At 40.4% G+C, this 21,701-nt stretch overlaps 1 protein-coding gene across 1 annotated transcript in view; it reads left to right on the top strand.

Annotated features, from left to right (window-relative positions):
* hdgfl2 (HDGF like 2) overlaps positions 1–21,701 on the top strand; it is a 67,824-nt gene that overhangs the window by 42,960 nt on the left and 3,163 nt on the right. Inside the window, exons 8-15 of the mRNA XM_078198150.1 lie at positions 24–102; positions 489–798; positions 2,357–2,472; positions 3,172–3,242; positions 4,454–4,524; positions 7,039–7,140; positions 18,241–18,448; positions 19,968–20,127. Coding sequence (XP_078054276.1) covers positions 24–102; positions 489–798; positions 2,357–2,472; positions 3,172–3,242; positions 4,454–4,524; positions 7,039–7,140; positions 18,241–18,448; positions 19,968–20,127 — 1,117 coding nt within the window. The remainder of the gene's footprint in view (positions 1–23; positions 103–488; positions 799–2,356; positions 2,473–3,171; positions 3,243–4,453; positions 4,525–7,038; positions 7,141–18,240; positions 18,449–19,967; positions 20,128–21,701) is intronic.

The following is a 21,701-nucleotide window of genomic DNA, read 5'->3' as shown; positions in this document are numbered from 1 at the left end:
TCCATTGTCTTCTTTCTATTCAGCAGCACAAAAGAAGACTCCAAAACCCCGCGGGAGGAAGCCAAAGATTGAAAGGTTACCATCTGTCTCTAGCAGCCTCAGGTTAGCAAAATGGCCAAAAATATTTGGTTTTCCAAATAGGCCCAACTGGATTTCCACACTTACTGCAATAGAATGAAGTATATTAATGTGTTAAAGGAAAATAACTGGTGGAAATCATATCGAGTTATCCGCATAAAGACTAAGTTTGCTTATTATTGTCTTGTAGCTTATCTTGATATGAGCAGAATAATAAATACAAAAGGATCAATGACTTGTGTTGAAGAACACAAATTGATTAGTAAATCCATGAATTGGTAAAACACCACTTGTATTTTTATAATTGTTGCAATTACAGCTTCTGTACTTGGCCCATTGCGCCTGTGCTAGTTATTTAGAATTTCCCTATGAAAAGACAAATGTACCTTACATCTAGTATCTAATTTTAGCAGTGACAGTGACAGCGGTACTGAAGCCAAGGTCAGTGACTGGAAAAAACGAGATGAGGAACGAAAGAAAGAGATAGAGGAAAGGAGGAAGAAGCAGCAGGAAGAAGAGCTGAGAAAGTTGAGAGAAAAGGAAAGGGAGGAGGAGGAGGAAGAGAAGAGGAAACGGAAAGAAGAGAAAGAAAAAGAGGAGGAACAGGACAAAATACTTGATGAAGTAGATGAAATAAAGAAGAAAGATTCAAAGAAGACGAAAAAAAATCGGAATAAGTTGAAATATGCCTCTGACTCCGACTCGGAGGTGGAAAAGGAGGTGACTGTCTTCTCATATTCATTATTCTTTAGTTTTAAAATATTTTTTTGTTTAAATGATCCTGCTAACATTGTTGAAGGTGCAAACTCGTTTTGGGGTGCCATTTTATGGCCATTAGCTGCCAACTGATACGCATCCAAGTTGCTATACTTAATATATGCGTCCACAGTGTGAATGTTAGCAAGCTGTTTGACTGGGTAATAATAATGATGGGAACTGTCACCTTGTACATTGTGTAAGCAAAATGTCCCTTTAGACACCATAGGACCGGGCAAGCCATTTAGTATTTCGAGCCTGATCAGCCACACAATAAGATCATTTTTGCAGGACACTACTAGGTCACACTCTGCCAATTAAAATACTTGCCTAATATCCTCGCACTTTCTCCTGTCACTTGGCCAATTTCCCAGCCAGGAGTCTTCAATTTCATGAGCTTTGACTTTAGCTAAGTCTCATAAGAGGGACTTTGTCAAATGCCTTCTGCAAGTCCATATGAATAATATCCATCAATATTTAGATTACAAAATTTAGGCTTCCCATGTAACTGTATTGTTTGTTACCCAGTCAAAATGATATTCCGTGAACTGTACTGATCACAACAAAGCACACCACATTACAAATGAGCTAGTTCATCAAAGATAGCAAGGTACAGAGATGCATCAGTTAATATGTATGCAATAACTGTTGACACAACTACAAGGTTCAACATTGAGAATTATAATAGACAGCTGGTTAATTATGGAACTTGCTATGCTGTTGAGTTTTTGATGCAGAGATGCATTCAGGGAGAAGCAAGAAAATAATAGAAATATATTACTAACCAGCCTTTGGATTGTGCTGCCCAGTGAAAAGAATTAGCACAACCCTAACTTGGGCGGAGCAGTTTCACTCCAGCTATCTGTTTGAGTCTGATAGCTTCAGCTTTTGTTTTGGTCATACTCTGTTTACATTGCCTGGTTGAAACTTAAATTCTGCTGCTCATGCTTGAAGACGTGTGCTTGCAAATATATGCAGTTAAATTTTGAATGTTTAATTAGGCAGTGTCACCACTCTCTAAACATTTAAATTAATTGTATGCAAGTTGAAGAACTGTGGACTTTTTAACCTGGTTTGACATTGCATTGACTGTGCACTCTGGCCGAGAAAGTCTTGCACTGTCTCTACCTCACACCGTAGAACGGATCTGAGTCCCCTTTTGTCTACCTTCAGTTTGGGCTCGGATTCTGGATTTACACTTCAAACTGTCTGAATTGATGCTAAATTGTAGAATAAATGCAGTCTAGGATGCTTTGGTTATGAATATATATTTGTATTGGTTGTGGGGTACACCTGGAGAGAAGAGAGGGAGTTGATGCACTGATAGAGCAGGATTTTTATCTGCAAGTTAGTCAGCAGAACATCTCTCTGTACCAGAAAAATCGAACCGTTCTTACGGAAGGTTAAAATGTATGGAAATGAGGAAAATTTAGGAAAACCAGGATACATATAAGTGGGCATGGTTTGGTTTTCTGTTTTGCAGTTAAACAAAAGCGAATACATGTCACATTATTGTTTACAGGTGAAGAAAAAGTCCAAGAAACCACATCCCGAGCCCACAAATAAACAGAATCAACAGAAAAAAGAGAAAGAACAAAAAGAAAGAAAACGTAAGCTGGAAGAACGTCACAAAGAAAGGCGAGTTGTGTTTTGTTGTGGTATAACAAGAATCTGTTAATTATCCAATTTTTCAATAAATGCTGCTTTCTCATTCTTGAAGGAAGTCGTCCATGACTGATCTCAAAGAAGCAATTGCATAATTCCCTGGGCTAAGGAGGGCAAAATCAGTCCTCACAGCAGTCATAACCCAGTGCACTTGCAGTGCCTCAGCTAAAAATAGTATTCAACTTGAATGTAATATCCTTGACTAAGAATCCGCTTATCTCACAAAAAAAAATCTGCTGGCGGGCTGTCAGTGCAATGCAACCACAGCCCGTAAGAAGTTCCTGAGACTTCAAATTAAAGCCAAATCCTTGGTCGGACATGAAAGGTGACACTATCATATTATAAAGAGTCACAAGGGAGTGCTCCTGGTCAATATTTATCCCTCAGCAAATTAAAATCGGTCATTATCACATCTCTGACTGTGGGACCTTGATCTGTGCATAGTGGCTGCCACATTTCCTACACTGGACCAGTTAGAGCACTTCAATAAAGTACTTAATTGGCCGCAAAGCACTTTGCAATGCCCTGAGGTCAAGAAAGGTGCTTCACAAATGCAAGTCTTTCCCTTTATTGTTTAAGAGAAGAAATATACCACTCCTGAAAACACAGGATTGAAGTTACTGATCGAAGAGTCTTTCTTTTCTCATGTTTAAGTAATTCATTTTTCTGCAGGGCAGCCAAAGCAGAAAAGGAAAAGAAGAAAGAAGAAAAGTTGCAAGCTCGGAAACTAGAGAAGAAAAAAGGTACGTACCTCGTGGGGTTTAAGTTCCTGTTGGAAACAAACAACTTAACCACGCAATCTAAAGGGAATATGATAGCCCAGATTTGGCAGTCAGCTTGAAGTGACAGCACCTCCCCTCTGACCTTTGTTTTAAATTTTAAAAAAGCTGCCCACAAGATCTGGTGATCTGTCTGGCATGGATTTCATCTTCCCCAATGTGAATTTTACCCTCGTGAGAACTTTTGGCATCAAGGAAGAATTATGTTGTCAAGCAGGCTAAGCAGCCAATCATCTTGAAGCATTCTCATAGTCAGCAAACCAGGAAGTAACAATCAGGCTTTACAGTTCTCTTTCTATGATTTTACAAGCAAAATAAAAATTGAGATGTGAAGATACCTGGGGCAAGATTTTATGGCCTCGCTCGGGCGAGACAGGAAATTCCCACAAGGTCAATGGAGATTTCCATTGACGGACCCTCGCCCGCGCCGATTCTGTGGCAGGCGAGGTGGTAGAGTTCAGGCCCAGGTTAATGATGCTAAACGCTAATAATATCATTGTCATTAAAACTGCAAATATTTTGTGGTGGAGTAGACTGTATAGAGCATCTGTGGATCTGATTGTTGTTGCAGAGGCTTGTTTTCGTACCTGAATGCAGGATGGTATCAAAATATCAAACTCACCTTGCTCCCTTTAAGTAACCAAAATAAAACGGTGGCACAGAGGTTAGCTTTGCTGCCTCTCAGCGCCAGGGACCTAGGTTCAGTTCCGGCCTCGGGTGACTGTGTGCAGTTTGCACGTTCTCCCCTTGTCTGCGTGAGTTTCCTCCCACACTCCAAAGATGTGCAAGTTAGGTTGATTGACCATGCTAAATTGTCCCTTAGTGTCAGGGAGACCAGCAGGGTAAATATATGGAGTTACGGGGATAGGGCTTGGGTGGGATTGTTGTTGGTGCAGTCTCGATGGGCTGAATGGCCTCCTTCTGCACTGTATGAATTCTATGGTTCTATCCAGACCATTAACCCGTGGACTATGTCTCCTGAACCTAATGGAGAAAAAGCAGCATTCTTTACAAAGGCTGAAGTAGGATCTGTGATGTGCACACATCAACCCTACAGCTTGAATGATAGAGACTGAGTTGATAATTTGGCAGGCCTGCTGTCTTCATGCTGTCTCCCTCTTGTGGTTTATAAAGGATTATTGTGGAAGGTCCAACACATTTCTTTTATTTAACAGAGATGACCGCAGAACAGAAGCTTCAGAAGATACACACAGACATTAAACATGCTCTAAAGGTTGACAGTCCTGTGAGTATCAGTAAAGATTCGCGTTGAAGGCCAGGCTTCGTATTTCCCTTAGGGAAGTTGGGGCTGATATGTAGCTTGTATAGAATTTAAAATAATTTGTTTTTAATTCCAAGCACTTCAAAGATTCTAGCAATTTCAAAGTGGAAACCAGTTCATGTAAAGCTTTTCTTTATTCCATTTAATAGTTTTTTTTGATTGTGCTGAATTTATTTTCCAGCCCACGCACTTCATAGTTTATGCTTGCATTTATTTATATCAATTCAGATTAGGAAAAATAAATCCTATTTTAAGATCCAATGTCTTGAACCAAGAATATCCAATCACTTGAATTGGGACAAATTCATATGTCAAGCTAACTAAGTGAGACCCCCAAGGGAGGCCCACCACACAAAAGGTGAGACTCCCAGTTAACCAAATAACTTATTTTGGGAATGATTTAATACTGGAGGAATTTCAGGTAACATCTAGTAATATGTTCTGCTGTATATGCAGTTGAGTGAGGTTAGGTTCACAACTTGCAACTTTTGAAACTGTGGATTATCATTCAGCACATAAAGAATTAGAATTGGTGCCTGTCCAGAATGTATTTCAACTACCACATTAGTTTGAGAAAATTAGATTATTCCAGTGCGTCTTGCAGAAAATTGAGTGTGATGCTCAATGGCTTTATTCATGTGGGCACAATAAGGATTGGGGTGGTGGGGGGGGTCGAGTGGGTGTGGTGAAAATAATGCCCAGGAAACTGATGCCTCGGATAGTGACAATAAGGGTCAGAGATTCTGCTTCACGCCCCATTAAGGAAGCACAGTGAGTGAAATGACGGTCTGCAAGAGTAAGGAAGTAAATAAGAAAAAGAGAGTTTCATTTTAGATCTAGTACGACTAGACGCTGGGTGAATGCTAATTAGAAAACATTTAGCCCACTAAATGTGGAGTCCCTATGTTAAGAGAACTATTAAGAAAGTTATTTAAAATCATTGTAATAACTACTCTCTTCATCCACGTGGGTTTCCTCCGGGTGCTCCAATTTCCTCCCACACTCCAAAGATGTGCAAGTTAGGTTGATTGGCCATGCTAAATTGTTTCGCAATTGACCTTGCTTGGAACATGCAGGTGCCTTCCAGAAAATAGAGGGACTTATACAAGATTGCGGGATCCCATTCACATGCATGTTCAGTGGTGATCCAATTACACAGAAGTGAACCCAGAGGAATATACTGCAAAATGCTGAACCCAAAGCACTATATTGTACAGTGCAAACCCAAAATTTGCAGAGAGCAAGTTCCTGATGCAGAAAGACAAGAGTTGTGCTTCAGCACTGAGACTCCTCCACCACCACTGACACCTCCCTCCTGCACCATTTCTGTGGAAGTAGTATCATTCGCCTTATCAAACACAGAACTTACAACATAAAAATGAAAATTAGGTAGGAAATAGCTTTGAAGCTGTGCAAGTGAAATGTAACATTAAACATTGCTACTGCACTATCCATTGTTATATGGAAAGAAGGCAATTATTTTCTTGGAGAAGATTGAGAACAGAACAAATGACTTCACTATTGGATGTGAAAGTTTTGATGTTCAGGCCATTCAGATACACAGTTTATAGCAAGTCACTGGATGGCACCATTGTTCTGGTTTTGTGTATGAAAGTCACAGGCATGGCTGGTCTTGCTTAGGAAGTAGTAGAAAATATCATTTATATATTGCTAGGTACAGTTATGTGTGAAAAGAACTGAATGAAAAATATCAAGGAAGTCGACAATCTTTGAATCTAGAGATGCATAACAGCTTGTGATGCTTAGCATTTGGACAAAAGTGGATTATGAATCAAGAAATAACAAGGGCCTGTAAGATAACAATCATGAGCGATCTTAATCTTCAAATAGATTGGATGAATCAAATTGGCAAAGGTAGCCTCGAGAATAAGTTCATGGAGTGTATTTGGAACAATTTTTTTGGAACAAAATGATCTGGAACCTACCAGGCTATTTTAGACATGGTAATGGATAATGAAACGGGATCAATTAATAACCTCTTAGTAAACGATCCTCTAGGTAAGAGTGATCATAACACATTAGAATTTCAGTTTAAGGAACTATTTCATGACTCTCAACAAAGATAGGGTAGATGCTAAGAGGATGTTTCTTCTCGTGGGGGCATCTAGAACCAGAAGATGCAGTTTAAAAATAAAATGACCCTCTTTTCGGATGGAGATGGAATTTATTCTCTCTGGTGATGGAATACATTTATAGCTGAGATAGAAAGATTTTTGATTGACAAGGGAGTTGAGGACTACAGAGGACAGGTTGGGAAAGTGGGACTTAAGGCCACCATCAGATGAACTTGCTGAAAAGGGGAGCGGGCTCAATGAGCTGAATGGTTTAATCCTGCTCTTATTTCTTAGGATCTTAAAGAGGAATGCAAAGATTCCGCTGAAAAGTAATTGAAAGCTAAGCAAACAATATACAGAGGCTAGACTGTTGCCAGATGCTTTAATGGCTGCTGTTTTGTAGGATGTCAAGAAGTGTGTGGAGGCACTTGAAGAACTGCGAACACTGCAAGTCACTACACAACTCTTGCAGAAACACAGTGATCTGGTTGCAACATTAAAAAAGGTACGTTTGCTTTACTGTGCTTTCTATTGATGTCTATAGTGCTTGATCCTAATTCAGGTCAGTCTGTCATTGTCTAGTAATGTGTGTTAAATTGTTTGAAAGTTTAGGCTAAATAATCAAATAACTTTATTTATAGTGCTTACTTGGCATTGCTGATGCATTTGATTTAAATTTTTGATTCCATCTCAATGTTCTAGAGTAGTGGGTGGGCTACTTGTACAATAATGTCTCCAACATTGCTGCCTTACATTTAAGATGGACAGCTTGATTTTGGAAGTTTACAAGATAATGAATAGGGGATAAGATTTTGATGGAACGAGGTGGTGCTAGAGGTTGTACCACGACTACTTAGTTCTCAGCCTGAGCTGTGAGTCTCAAAGCAAAACCGGGGTGCTCTCTGGTATAGGGAATGGAGAACAGTTTGTTCAGCCCAGGTAAAAGTGAAAAAAAGAATAACATGCCTCTTATGGTTGCAGTTGTTTTTTTAATAGAGTAATTGCAAAATATGTCAAAGAGGCAAAGTACTGGGTGCCAAGAGGTCTTGTGTAGAATGGCACCATCATATGCAGAACCACATTGTGGACTGTTCCTACCTCGGTTAATTAATTTAAATACAAAGAATTGTCATTTGAAAAAAAAAACAGGTGTTGCAGGGTTTGCGAGGTAGCCAGGTATTGCCGAAACTTTAGACAATACAAGACTCATGAAAGCCAGTGTCTCAGTTAGATATAACTTTATTTGACAAACGATCATGGGGAGAAATTATCCAAGAGTCCTAGGCCCATCCAGATGTAGAGCAGCCAGACATCTCCAGTAAGTCCTGGCATATTCAGTTCAAGATGGATCAATTATACACTTTAGAATCAGATACATCCGCCTTTCATTAGTTTTGAATCAATCATCTTCGATATACATAAATTAACAATAATACCTGTCATATACTCCAGCCAGTTGCACCTTATCTTCTGGCATAATGGTATTTCATTTGTCCATAAAATTGGATGTATCTTTCCATTTTGGCTAACTCAACATCCTGTATCCCTTAGTAACCGGAAGCCTGGCCACTAAGTTCAAAGTTAACATTCCCACAAATTTCCCTCCAGGTCGTTGTCAAGTCAGACTAACACATTATCATGCATCCATCTTATCTGGACAGTGAATAAAGCTATTCATAAAGTTGCCCTGAGTGTTCCACCATTAGAAACTCTGCTGATAAAACTTACATATTTTCACGGTTTCATTATTCCGTTAGAATGTGGTTCTGTCTGAATGCCCTTTACCATCATACCTTGCGGCAATCTGCCTTTGGCTAAAGTGAACAATGATCTTTATAAAATACATTATAAAGTAATTTAATACATTCCAAAATATCAACATATATGTTTTTAAACCATCATCACTTGTTTAAATTTCTTACTGCATTTCATATGTGTGCAGACTGCTCCCTCGTTTGCTTATAAGTCTGATTTTAAAATCATTTACCTTGATGCTGGTAGTTCTGTCAAACGTCTAATGATTTAAAATCTTCACTAACCTATTAGGATTTTATCCCCAACACCAGGAGGCAGTTGAAATCTGTAGTACTACACCCCAGCAAGAGTCACCACCTTCGAGGGGAGGAGAAAATTTGGAGTGGGGAATTTTTTTCTTCTTCTTGCTAGTGGCATTCAAAGACAATTAAAACTCAATTGTGCCCTTTATGTTATTTGGTCTTTTTCTATTCTTCTTGCTCTACATTTTTATAACATCTGTATCCATATAGGAACATTAGCAATTAGGAGCAGAAGTAGGTAAATTCAGTCCTTCAAACCTGCTCATTCAATCAGATCTTGGCTGATCTATCCCTGGTCTCCAATCCACCTCCCCACCTGTTCCCCATATCCCCTTATCCTTTTTTTAAAATTAGAAATATATCCTATCTCCTTCTTGAAACCATTGAACGATTCAGACCTCACTGCACTATGGGGCAGCTAGTTCCACAAATTCAATACCCTCTGCGAGAAGTAGATCCTCTGGGATCACTATCAAAGGTGAGTATCAAGTCCCTGTGCCTTCAGGAGCAACTTCACTGGACTTGATTTCGAGATGAGCTTCTGGTACCATTCCCAGGATTATAAACAGAAGAACTTTTCCTTAGCTACTAGAATTAGTTGAGGGAGAGGTGAGGGAGGGGGTGGTCTCATGTTTATGACACAAAGTATTGTCAGGAAATTGTGATAATATGAAAAATCAAGAAGACCCAGTAATTGGGAATATTTTCTGCTCATTGTATGCTTTTAAAAAAAATATATTTTAAAATGTAATCTGGGGGGACGGAATCTTACCAAAAAATGTTAAAGTGTCAGGGTCTGACTGAAAACCAGTTTGTTTCTCCAGGCAAACAGACCGGTTTTTTCTCCAGAGCTTCTGACCCTTTGTTTAAAAGGCGTCCCGATCAGAGGGAAAAAACCTCCCTCCCTCACCCCATCACGGAGGTATCAAGGGCTCTACACCCCACCCCCACCCCAAATAGTCAATGCCAACACCCCCCTTCCCCCTGAACGTCGAGGCAACTGACCTATCTCCTCCCCCCCCCCCCCCCCCCCCCCCAATTATCAAATATCACCGGCATTGAACCCCCCCAGACCGGCAGCCCCAGCTCCCACATCTGCTTCCCCACCCCCCATGTCCGCTTTTCCAACCGCTCCCCCCCGCCCCTCATCACCCCAAATAAATTAGGCCCCCATGAAGCTCCCACTGGTGTCCGCCTCAAGCACTGTTCCCTGGCACAGGTTGACGCTGCCAGTCTGGCACTAGGTTGGCATGGTGCAACCTGGCAGTGCCAACCTGTGCCTGGGGGCAGTGCCAGGGCACTGTCTGACCATGTCCCTTTCCCCCGGGGGCTATACTTACCTTTACATCCCTGGGGGGTTTACTGATCTTTACACCTTTGGGGTTGGTGGGGGGGGGGTGGAAGAGATGCCCACGGCAGGTTCACGTCTGGGTGCCCCTGTTCTAAAGTCACGTCGGCAAGATTTGAAAATATGCCTGGGGGAAATATGTGGTGAGGGGGAGGGTCTTTAATTATGTTTAAATTTATTAAAAGATATTAAAATCAGGTTCACGCCCATTTTAGGTGTGAACCTGATTACCTCGCCAGTGACGGGTGGCAAAAATTGGAAATCGTAATCTCGTCAGTGAGCGCAGGCTCAAGATTGCCCCAGTGTAGCAGAGATAGCTGTGTTCGATTGTTGGAACTAGTGCTTTTTATATACTGATAAGCCTTGCAACCCTGTAAATAGATGTTTACCTGAGACAAGTGGGTAACAAGAATAGAATGTCAAGGGGTTAGAGCAATAGTTAGAAGTTCAAAGCAGACAAGGTGTGAATTTTACAATTACATTCTAAATGTGGACTGATGAAATAAAGATAATTAAGTGTGGCTTCTGAGGAGGTTAGCTCAGGTAAGGGAAGATCAAAAGGAAAAATGATAAATCAGGAGCAATTTTAACCTATGCAAGTTGGCTGTTTTGAGAACTCAGCCCATAGCAGGAATAGCTGCGTGAACTCCCAGCAAGCTCTGTCTGTAGAAAAGCCTATTTGAATAACGAGTTGTTCTGCCCTACACCAGAAGTAATCCTCAAAGATAAAAGTGCCTGGTGTGGTAACTATTGCTGGATTTTGTCTACTTTTTTTTTCAAAACTTATAGGACGTTGTTTGGGGAGGATTTGCTCTGAAGTTAGGGGAATAAAGGGATTTGGAACTGGGTAAATTTAGGGATACAGTGTATAGCCATTGAGTTTGTAAAGTGTATTTCTAGTTAACTTTATTGTTTATGTATTTCATTGTTTAATAAACATTTATTTTGTTTGAAAGCATCAGAAAGACGTCTGGGACACCCTCCTCTGATTTTCATATATTTCTTCATTTTACACCAAATTGACAAAATACAGATGAGAGCAGGTGTTTGAAGTTTCCCTTCTGGGATTTGGAAAACCCTGAGGAAAACCCTGCTGTTTACCATCAGCTGTGCTCTTAGTGGTATCATAATATTAGATCCTGTTTTGTGTCTGATTATTTAATATATGTGAACATACCAATTAGGAGCAGGAATAGACAACTCTTCCCCTCGAACCTGCACTGCCATTCAATGAGATCATGGCTGATATAATTGTAACCTTAACTCCCCATTGCCACCTACCCCCAATAACCTTTCACTGGGCGGCACGGTAGCACAGTGGTTAGCACTGCTGCTTCACAGCTCCAGGGACCTGGGTTCGATTCCCGGCTTGGATCACTGTCTGTGTGGAGTTTGCACATTCTCCTCGTGCCTGCGTGGGTTTCCTCCGGGTGCTCCGGTTTCCTCCCACAGTCCAAAGATGTGCGGGTTAGGTTGATTGGCCATGCTAAAATTGCCCCTTATTGTCCTGAGATGCATAGGTTAGTGGGATTAGTGGGTAAATATGTAGGGATATGGGCGTAGGGCCTGGGTGGGATTGTGGTCGGTGCAGACTTGATGGGCCAAATGGCCTCTTTCTGCACTGTAGGGTTTCTATGATTCTTCCTTGCTTATCAAGAATCTATCTACCTCTGCCTTAAAAATGTTTAAAGATTGCTTCCACTGCCTTTTGAGAAAGAGAGTTCCAAAGACTCATGGTCCTCTGAAATAAAAAATTTCTCCTCATCCCTGTGTTAAATAGTGACTCCTTATTTTTAAACAGTAACATCAATAACAGATATATGACTGAATGACAGTAATGTAGCACTAGAATTCAAGACCTCCTCCTTCAACTCTGGGTCTAATTAACCTCTGGAAACTAAATCCAAACGAGCTACCTGAATGTGCTAATCCACATTTTCCTTGGTGCAAGTACAGCCAAAAAAACCTGATATATTGACACGTATTCCTCTCACCAACAATGAGTAGTCAATGTAATGTGACTTCATAAAATTAATGTGTGAATACTACTTAAAAATCCAATATTTCCTTCAGACCAGTTGCACAGCAGGTGCAAAATTGCACTTGCATTAAATGTAGCTCGGGAGTGAGCGATGGTGCTATGATTAAATTCTGATGTATTTTCTGTAGAAGCAAAATCGAATCCACTTTGTATCCTGTCAGCTGAGTTTAGTTGATAGTTTGTCTTTGAGTTACGGTCAAGTCCCGCCATTCAAGGGGGTTACTTCCCGTGGAATTTTGCAAAGTGTGAAATTGAATATGTTTAATAATGGGAGTGAATTAGATAGGTTCCAGCTATCCCAAAATTTGACGTTTTTAAAGGAAAAGAGAACATAAAAACTACGTTTTTGAGTAAATTAATGACAATTTTACTGCAGAAATTGTTTGACAACCAAGAAAATGAGAGCAATATAGGATTTGTCAATTATGGTATTGTTAAGTTACATTACATTTCTGTACAGTGCAGATACTTGAGAGTGGAGGTAGAGGGAGTGGGTGACATGATTGATGCAGGCATTGATGTGGATGAAAAGATTGATATTGCTGACTGCTTTGCCTTTTGCTTTTCAATTTTGTAAAGTTATTGGTAAGGAGAAATAACAATGTCAATTGTTCTACAAAGACAATAGTTCTTTCCATGCTTTTGGCATGATCTGCCATCTATTTTTTTCACATCTTCAGCTGGTCTTATGAGATCTACCATGATAGTTGCGAATAGAGTTTCTTCTCCCTACTCCTGTTTAGATTCGTTTAATTTCATCAGTTCAACCAACTCCTGTACAGACAGTTCCTCTTGATGAGATCAAAGCAACTCATCTGTAGTCAGGTCTTCGCACCCCTCCCCCCCCAAATTGTTTGCCAAGTCAATAATCCTGGCCATCCTGATGTTTGGATGGGCTATGGTTGTTTTACTTATATTTGATTTGATTTGATTTATTATTGTTGCATGTATTAACATACAGTGAAAAGTATTTTTTCTTGCGCGCTATACAGACAAAACATACCGTTCATAGAGAAGGAAACGAGAGAGTGGAGAATGTAGTGTTATAGTCATAGCTAGGGTGTAGAGAAAGATCAACTTAATGCAAGGTAAGTCCATTCATGACAGCAGCAGGGAAGAAGCTGTTCTTGAGTCAGTTGGTACGTGACCTCAGACTTTTGTATCTTTTCCCGATGGAAGAAGGTGGAAGAGAGAATGTCCGGGGTGCGTGGGGTCCTTAATTATGCTGGCTGCTTTGCCGAGACAGCAGGAAGTGTAGACAGAGTCAATGGATGGGAGGCTGGTTTGCATGATGGATTGGACTACATTCACGACCTTTTGTAGTTCCTTGCGGTCTTGGGCAGAGCAGGAGCCATACCAAGCTGTGATACAACCAGAAAGAATGCTTTCTGTGGTGCATCTGTAAAAGTTGATGAGAGTCGTAGCTGACAGGCCAAATTTCCTTAATCTTCTGAGAAAGTAGAGGTGTTGGTGGGCTTTCTTAACTATAGTGTCAGCATGGGGGGACCAGGACAGGTTGTTGGTGATCTGGACACCTAAACCATATAACAGAGGAGGCTGAGGGGAGACCTAATTGAGGTGTACAAAGTTATGAGGGGTCTTGATAGAGTAGACAGGAAAGACTCATTTCCCCTAATTGAGGGCTCAGTTACCAGGGGGGCATAGATTTAAATGATTGGTAGAAGGATTAGAGGGAATGTGAGGAAAAACATTTCACTCCGAGGGTGCTGGGCATCTGGAAATCACTGACTAAGTTGGTGATTGAGGCTGAAACACTCAACTTATTTAAGAGATACCTGGATCTGTATCTGAACTGCTATAACCTGCAAGGCTATGGTGCTGGAAAATGGGATTAAAATGAGCGGCTAGTTTATTTTTTCCTTTACTTTTTGACTGACTAGTGCAGTGGGCTGAATGGCCTTTTTCTGCACCGTAATTTTTCTATGGCTCAGCATCAACATTGGGGAATTCTATGAAATAAATCACATCCTCAGGTCAAACTTTTTTCCAGCAGGCATTTATGATTTAAGCTCTAAATTCATCCCAGGAGTCTGTAAGTATGTCTATTGTTAAGAGGATGTTGAATTGCTTCCAGCAATGATGGATTGTGGTTGAAGGGTCTGTTTCCATCATATGAAGGATGTGGCTGAAACTTCATGTGTAGTAAGCCTTGAATGAGGCAGCGATTGCCTGGTCCATTGGTTGGATAAATGAGGTCATATTTGGGGGTAAAAGTAAAATGTCAACAGCTGGATGGCTATACGTGAGAGAGTGCAGATGTCCGGTACATGATCGAGGATTAAACGGAGCTTGAAAGATAAGCACTAACCTCCAGCAGAAAGTAATTGGCAAACTAGTCTTCAAAGACTGCTGCTATAACCCTTCCCAGGCACTGCTAATACCCTTCTAAAAGACTGGCAGATGAGATTTATTTTACCCTTTAAAAGTTCAAGGGTTTTCTGACCTATAAACCAGCATTGATTTACATTTAAAGGCAGTCACATTAGCTCATCGTAGAAGCATCAACCTGTTTCTTGTTGCTGTAAAACCAGGAGCTGCCACCTTTTTTCAAAATGTAGATACTTTTTGGCATCATCTTCCAGAACAGGCCAGCTTTGTCTCTGTTGAAGACTTGCTCTGCCTGGTAGCCACTTTCCTCAATGTATTCCTGCAGCACCTTGGAAAACTGTCCTGCAGCTGCACGGTCAGCTGAAACAGCCTCCCCACCAACTTCACATTATGCAAGTCAAAACGCTTTTTAAAATGATCAAACCACCCTGTGCTGGCTGAGAATCCTTTCAAAGTCGAAGCAGAGGTACTTTCACACCACCTTCATCATCACTGGTGACACCAGCACTACCTTCTTTACTACTCTTTATCTGCTGGTACAATTCAAGTGGTTTGTTTCACATAACTAGACCATTAACTGGGGTCCTCCTTTGATGCTGGTGCTCTATCAATTATTGAGCAACTTCTCCATTTCCTCTCCTGCTCACAAAAGTTAACCTCGCAGTACCACTACCAGAAACACTAACACCGTCCCTTATTTTTCCTTCAGACTGCCTAATGCACCTGATTGTGGATTCATTGACAAACTATTCCTTTGGTGGCATTTGCAATATTTTTCAGCCTATCTAAAGTTGTGACTTTTTGTTCAAGTGTCATTGCTTTCCTGAGGCTTGGTGCTGACTTGCTAAATTTTAGTAAAGTGTTGTACTGTACCTGTACTCCCAAAATACTGGTTGGGAGTTAACTGTATCCTGTAAATCACAACAAACCATGCGCAGTGCACATTTTCTATGTGGGTAACTCAACACTGAACAATCACTTTTTCATGGCCTCGAAATTCAGTCTTTTATTTATTTCAGGACCAACACATGTTTAGGTGAGAAGTTTTAAATATTAAATCTCAGTTGGGCGAAAGTTTGGGTTCGCGAACCACCATCAGGTCTACAAACACTTTTTTGTGCGGGTAAACAAATTCGTAATAGAGTGGGTCGCAAACGGTGTGAGTTGACTGTAAATGATTGTAGCCTTAAAGCCCGTTCTGGGACCTGAGCATTAATCTTTGCTGACATTCCAATCTGATATACAAGAGTGTGCTGCACAGTTAGTTAGAGATGCTGCTGTTCAGTTGAGAAACTAAATTGGAATCTTGTGTGGCTTTTGGAGTGCCACGGATGGCTGTAAACGATCCCATATCATTATATTTCCCAATGTCCTGGCCAACAGCATAGGTTTGTTTACAAAAATCATACTGGACTGTGCTTGAGATGTAAGTTATTGTATATGAACTGGCACAACATAAGAGATACAACTATGTCATATAAATGTTATTCATTTCTATAAAATACTTGTGCATTTGATTTAAAGTGTTGAAGATAGTTGGGTGATATCGTACATGTACTTACTGTTTGAGTATGAATAAAGGTTTTATCTTGAGCCATGTCACTGAGAATTGTGCTGAACAATGAAATATTTAGCAATTCAGTGAATTATGAATGTAACAAATAAAGTAAAATATCTATGAAGTGAGAGAGAAAAATCCTTCAAAGTAACTCTAATCGAGGAAAACAAGTTGTATTTGTATGGCACCTTAACACACAAAATGTTCCAAAGTGTTTAAGAAATAAGTATTAAGAAAACAGATGGTGAGCCAGAAAGGAGAGGCTTAAGTGACTGAAAGCTTGGCAAGCTTGTGGTTCTTTTTAAGGTAATGTGGCAGAGGGGTTTACATACTTACAACAGTGTTGGGAATCACCAGAAGGTCAGAGTATTTGATAAGAGCTGCTGCATTGGAGAAAATTGCAGAACTAGAGTGGACTAAACCATGAAGAGATTTATAAATGCAAGTAAGGAATTTAAATGTAATGCATTCAAAGATTGTGAGCCAGAGTAAATTAGTGAAGATAGAGTTATCTTGATAAGTGGGCCCAGTTTTGAGCAAGTTAGAGTTTTAGGAGGATGGAAGGCCAGTAAAGGGCTCAGTAGAATAGTCAAATCTAGAAGTGACAATATTCCAAAGTGTTTCAGCATTGGATGGGCTAAGAGCTGATTCTGTTGAGAAACTGGAAGTAAATGGTGTTGGAAAGGATTTGTTTTGAAGATTTAGCGCAAGTCTATACAATCGTAAGATTACAAGATGTCCTTGTTCAACACAAAAGATTGCCATTGTTATAATTCAGGTGAGAAACTCCAAAGTGTTTCATGAAACCCGCCTGGATCATAAGTTTTGCACTTTGAATTTGGCTAGGGTGAGCATGAGATTTTTCACTTCAGGTATGATTCAACTGATCCACTAAGGAGCTTTCATCAAACAAAGTTTATTTAAGTATACCCAAGGTAATATGTATAGAACGAAAATTAGCAATACCTTTTACCAATTACAAACAAGAAAAAAACAAACATGTAAACCTTAGCAGCTAAACACAGTTCCAACGAAACAAATCCCATAAACAGAACCGTTGCCACAGGTTTGATACAGCAAAGACTAATGCTCACCTGATACTGGAAGTTAGTCTTTTGGTTGAATGCTACAGTTCTCTTGGCACACGCAGACAAGCTTGGAGTCAGAACAGCTTCCCAAAACATCAGGGAGAGACTCTTGGCAAGCTAACCACCAACATCAGATTTTCCACTCCAGGGAGGACAAGAACCTTGCTTACAGTTAGCCAGCATACGAGGGGGAGAGAGAGAGAGAAAGACACTGCTTTCCAGTCTGATGGCCACTCTCTTCTAAACTAAAAATTGAAAATGAATCCTTAGATCTTTCCCTGGGGAGGAACCACCTGACTTTGACTTGTCAGCCAATCTTCCCTCTTAGAATACATAAAAGATCCCAGCGTAATAATAAACAAAACTCCATTTAAGCCATTGAAGTAGCAATAAAAGGACTTCTAGCAGATGGCCTGGCAACAATGAGAAAAAATAACTGAAAAAGTCTGCTTACAACTGCAGAGAACATGATTTTTTTTAAAAAATTCTTAAAGGTACTTTAATGTCACACCATCTCAGTGCTAAACGAATAACTTTGCTGATAACTTTTACGGGCAATGTATTTCTTACATTCCATAAATCACTTTGGGAGCTTTGTTAGTCTGAACTATATCGCTTGGAAATTCAAAATTGACTCTCTCCAACCAATAGAGCTGAAGTCCTGTAAATGGTTACTGGAAATTCCTGCATTTGAATAGCTATTGATCACGTTTAAAAAGTAAGTGACAATTATGCAAATAAGCAAGCAAATAACAAAGTCATTTGGATCTTCCCTCAAGGGCTATAAACAACTGATATAACATCTGACAAATTAGCTTTTAATTTAAACTTGAGACAAAATTCTAACCTTTTTTAAAAAATTCCTTCTGAGTTGAATTAAAGAACCTATACGAAGCCACAGCAAGAAATTACGCTTCACTTTTGTCCACAGTTCTCCCTTGTAATCTTATTTTTCCTGAATTCACCCAAGCTGTTTGAACAGTCATAGAATGAAGCTGAGTGCTGAAAGGAGTGTTGTGAGAACTGGGAGGTGTTGTCCTGCACCATTCCCCATCTCCTCAGTGAGAACTCTGAGACCACCCTAAGAAGTACATGAAATGTTGTCCTTCATATGTAAGACCGCTATAACTCATGTGTCTACATATTGTTGGCAATGTTTTCTAGATACGCCGCTATAAAGCCAGTCAGGAAGTCATGGCAAAAGCGGGTGAGATCTACAGTCATTTAAAGTCCATGTTTATGGGAGGAGATGATTCTGGCAATAGTACACTGAAGAAGACTCCTTCAGACCAGGAGCAGCAGCAAAATAACAAAACCAAAGAGGAGGAGAAAGAAGCTGAGAACAGCATGAAGGAGGAGAAGCAGGATTCTGGTGAGCATTCTTTAGGTGGGATACGGTGGTGCAGACTACAGCTGGCTTCAATGATGTCCATTAGCCATCTAATCTCTTTCCGTGACTTAGTGTTCATTTCTCTGTCTCTTTGTATGTTTTGGGGAGATATTTTTATGTTGAAAGCTCCATATAAATACAATTTGTTGGGGCTCACCATATCACTTACAGCCATTAACTTGTACAATTCATTAATGTTCTGGTGGTCATAATTTCGGCATGGATTGCAGTTCACTGTGAATGTAATTTTAAAAGTTTGTATCTTTGCTCAGTGGTAAAATTGTATTCTTTGATTTGGCACTGAGTCGCACGGATCAAAGTCCTCGTGTTTGTGTGTTATCTGGTCACCAGCAGTTGGGGCAGTGCAGTTGGGTTTTGGAAGGAGAGGGTGATAGAAACTAGAAGCAAGAGTAGGGCATTCGGCCCTCTGAGCCTGCTCTGCCATTCGGTATGATCAGGGCTGATCATAGAATTCAATATTCTGATCCCCCTTACCCCCATATCCCTTGATCCCTTTAGCTCCGAAAGCTGTATCTTATTTCTTCTTGAAATCATACAATGTTTTGGCCTCAACTACTTTCTGTGGTAGTGAATTCCACACATTCACCACTCTCTGGGTGAAAAGAATTCTCCTCACTGCAGTTCTAATAGGTTTAGCCCTTATCCTCAAACTGTGACCCCTAGTTCTGGACTCACCACCATCGCGAACATTCTTTCTGAATCTACCCTGTCTAACCCTGTTAGAAATTTATGAGTTTCTATGAGATCCTCTCTCACTCTTCTAAACGCCAATGAAAATAACCCCAAATGACTTAGTCTCTCTTCATATAACAGACCTGCCATCTCAGGAATTAGCCTGGTAAACCTTTGCTGTACTCCCTCTATAGCAAGGACATCCTTCCTCAGATAAGGACACCAAAACTGCACACAATATTCCAGGTGTGGCCTCAGCAACACCCTATTCAATTGCAGTAAAACATTCCTATTCCTACACTCAAATCCTCTCACTATGAAGGCCAACATACCATTTGCCTTCTTTACTGCCTGCTCTACTTGCATATTAGTTTCAGCAACTGATGCATGAGGATACCAAGGACTTGCTGAGTATCCACCTCTCTCAGTTTACACCCATTTAAATAATAATCTGTCTTCCTATTATTGATACCAAAGTGAATAACACTCAGCCTATCCAAATCACGTGAAGTATCTCTGCATCCTCCTCACAGCTCACCTCTTCTCTCCCCCCCCCGCCCCCCGCCAACAGCCCATACTGGAAAGTCACTGTTTGTGTTTATTTCAAGGACAGATCAGACCTTACTTTGTTGCCGACTGTGGTTAACTAACCTGCTAGCTGTTTGTTCTAAAAGAGAATATCTGAATATGTGGACACCCAAGATGATATCTATTAGATTATTGATAGTTTATCCCTGAGCTAGGTTCATTTGGGGGAAAAAAGATCTACAGTTAATCTGTTCTGTTTTCCCTGATAAACGATCTGCAGATTCCTCTACCGCAGTAAATGGAGAGACAGCATCTCAGAAGGATGAAATACTTCCAGAGAACCAGAAGAATGAAATACTTCCAGAAAACCAAGAACAGGATCAGTCACAGACAGAGAAGGAGAAGAATGCTGAGGAAATATTGGTTGGCAAACCGAATAGGTGAGTGTTCTGAATAAGCAACAGCAAGTGATTCATCCACACACTTGACACTGCATTGCACGTGAACCATGAGCAGTTCCAATCAGCTCAGCTTAGTTGGTAAATATCAAACTTTGTGCCAGGTGTATGTAGAACCAAGTCTCATTGTGGACTTGAGCCCACAACCTAGGCTAACCATTACAATAGTGAGGGAGTATTGTGCTTTTGAAACTGTCCTGTTTGACGACACAAACCATCCTGTAGCATTACTTGAAGAGTTCTCACCGTGTTTTGGCCAATGATCCCCACGCAAAAAACATCACCACCGTCAAAAACAAATTAACTCGTTGTTCATTTCATTTGCTATCTGGGTCCTTGTGCACGAAATGGTCTGGTGCATTTCCCTGCATAGCAATGACTGCACTTCAAAGGTAGTTAATCAGTTACAAAATTTGTTGGGACATCTTTTTTGAAGATGTGGCACTGATGCAAATAAATACTGTGTTTTTTCATTCTTTTGTTCAAGTCAGTACGGAATATAGACCATTCCACTGGAGACCAAAGATCTATATCAATTTCAGCTTTTGCAGGGGACCCTGAAAGGCAAAATCCATACCAGTTGAGGTATGAGCCTAATGTAGAACATGCATCAGAAAGTGTTCAAAATAAGCCTTGTTGGGCAGAAGACCTTTTGAGATATTGCTAGAGTTAGGTTAGGGATTTAGGTGTCAAAACAATGTAGAAAGTGTAACTGAAGGAGCCTTTTACTGAATTTCGATAACATCTCAGGAGATCCAAAGTGCTTTACAGCCAATGGAGTGGTTTTAAATTATAGTCATAGTTGTGGGGAAATGAGCAAGGTCCCACGATCAAAAATGAAATTTCACTGATCCCCAAAACACAATTATTTTTTCTTTGTGAAAATTAGTTATACAATTGAACATGTATTTACTATTTTTGTTTTACATAATGTGAAACTTGTTACTGGTGCTGAGCAACAATTCTTCAGGCATGGGCATCACTATCTGGCCAGCATTTATTGCCCATCCCTAGTTGCCTGAGGGCAGTTGAGAGTCAACCACATTGCTGTGGCTCTGGAGTCACATGTAGGCCAGACCAGGTAAGGACGGCAGATTTCCTTCCCTAAAGGACATTAGCGAACCAGATGGGTTTTTCCGACAATCGACAATGTGTTTCATTGTCACCAGTAGATTCTTAATTCCAGACATTATTTTTATTGAATCCAAATTCCACCATCTGCCGTGGCGTGATTTCAACCCGGGCCCCCAGAGCATTAGCTGAGTTTCTGGATTAATAATCTAGCGATAATACCGATCGGCCATTGCTTCCCCCTAATTAATTAAATCTACATGATTTCCCTCCCTAATTAAAAATGCATTAAACATGTCTTCAGTGTTGGTATTTGTGTAACTGAAATAATGTTCCATGCCACCGTGGCCTGAATTTTTCAGATGGCAGGATCTCGCTTTCCACTATCCAAGGAGTTGATTGGGAACACATCCCCGCCGATTCAGAATGTTGCGCAGCCGTTTCACACTCAAAAGCACATTAAGTGCCTGCAGACGGGCCTCCCG

This window comes from Mustelus asterias, chromosome 26 (assembly GCF_964213995.1).
Source record: "Mustelus asterias chromosome 26, sMusAst1.hap1.1, whole genome shotgun sequence".
Taxonomy (NCBI): Eukaryota; Metazoa; Chordata; class Chondrichthyes; order Carcharhiniformes; family Triakidae; genus Mustelus; species Mustelus asterias.
This window is presented reverse-complemented; position numbering and strand designations above follow the sequence as displayed.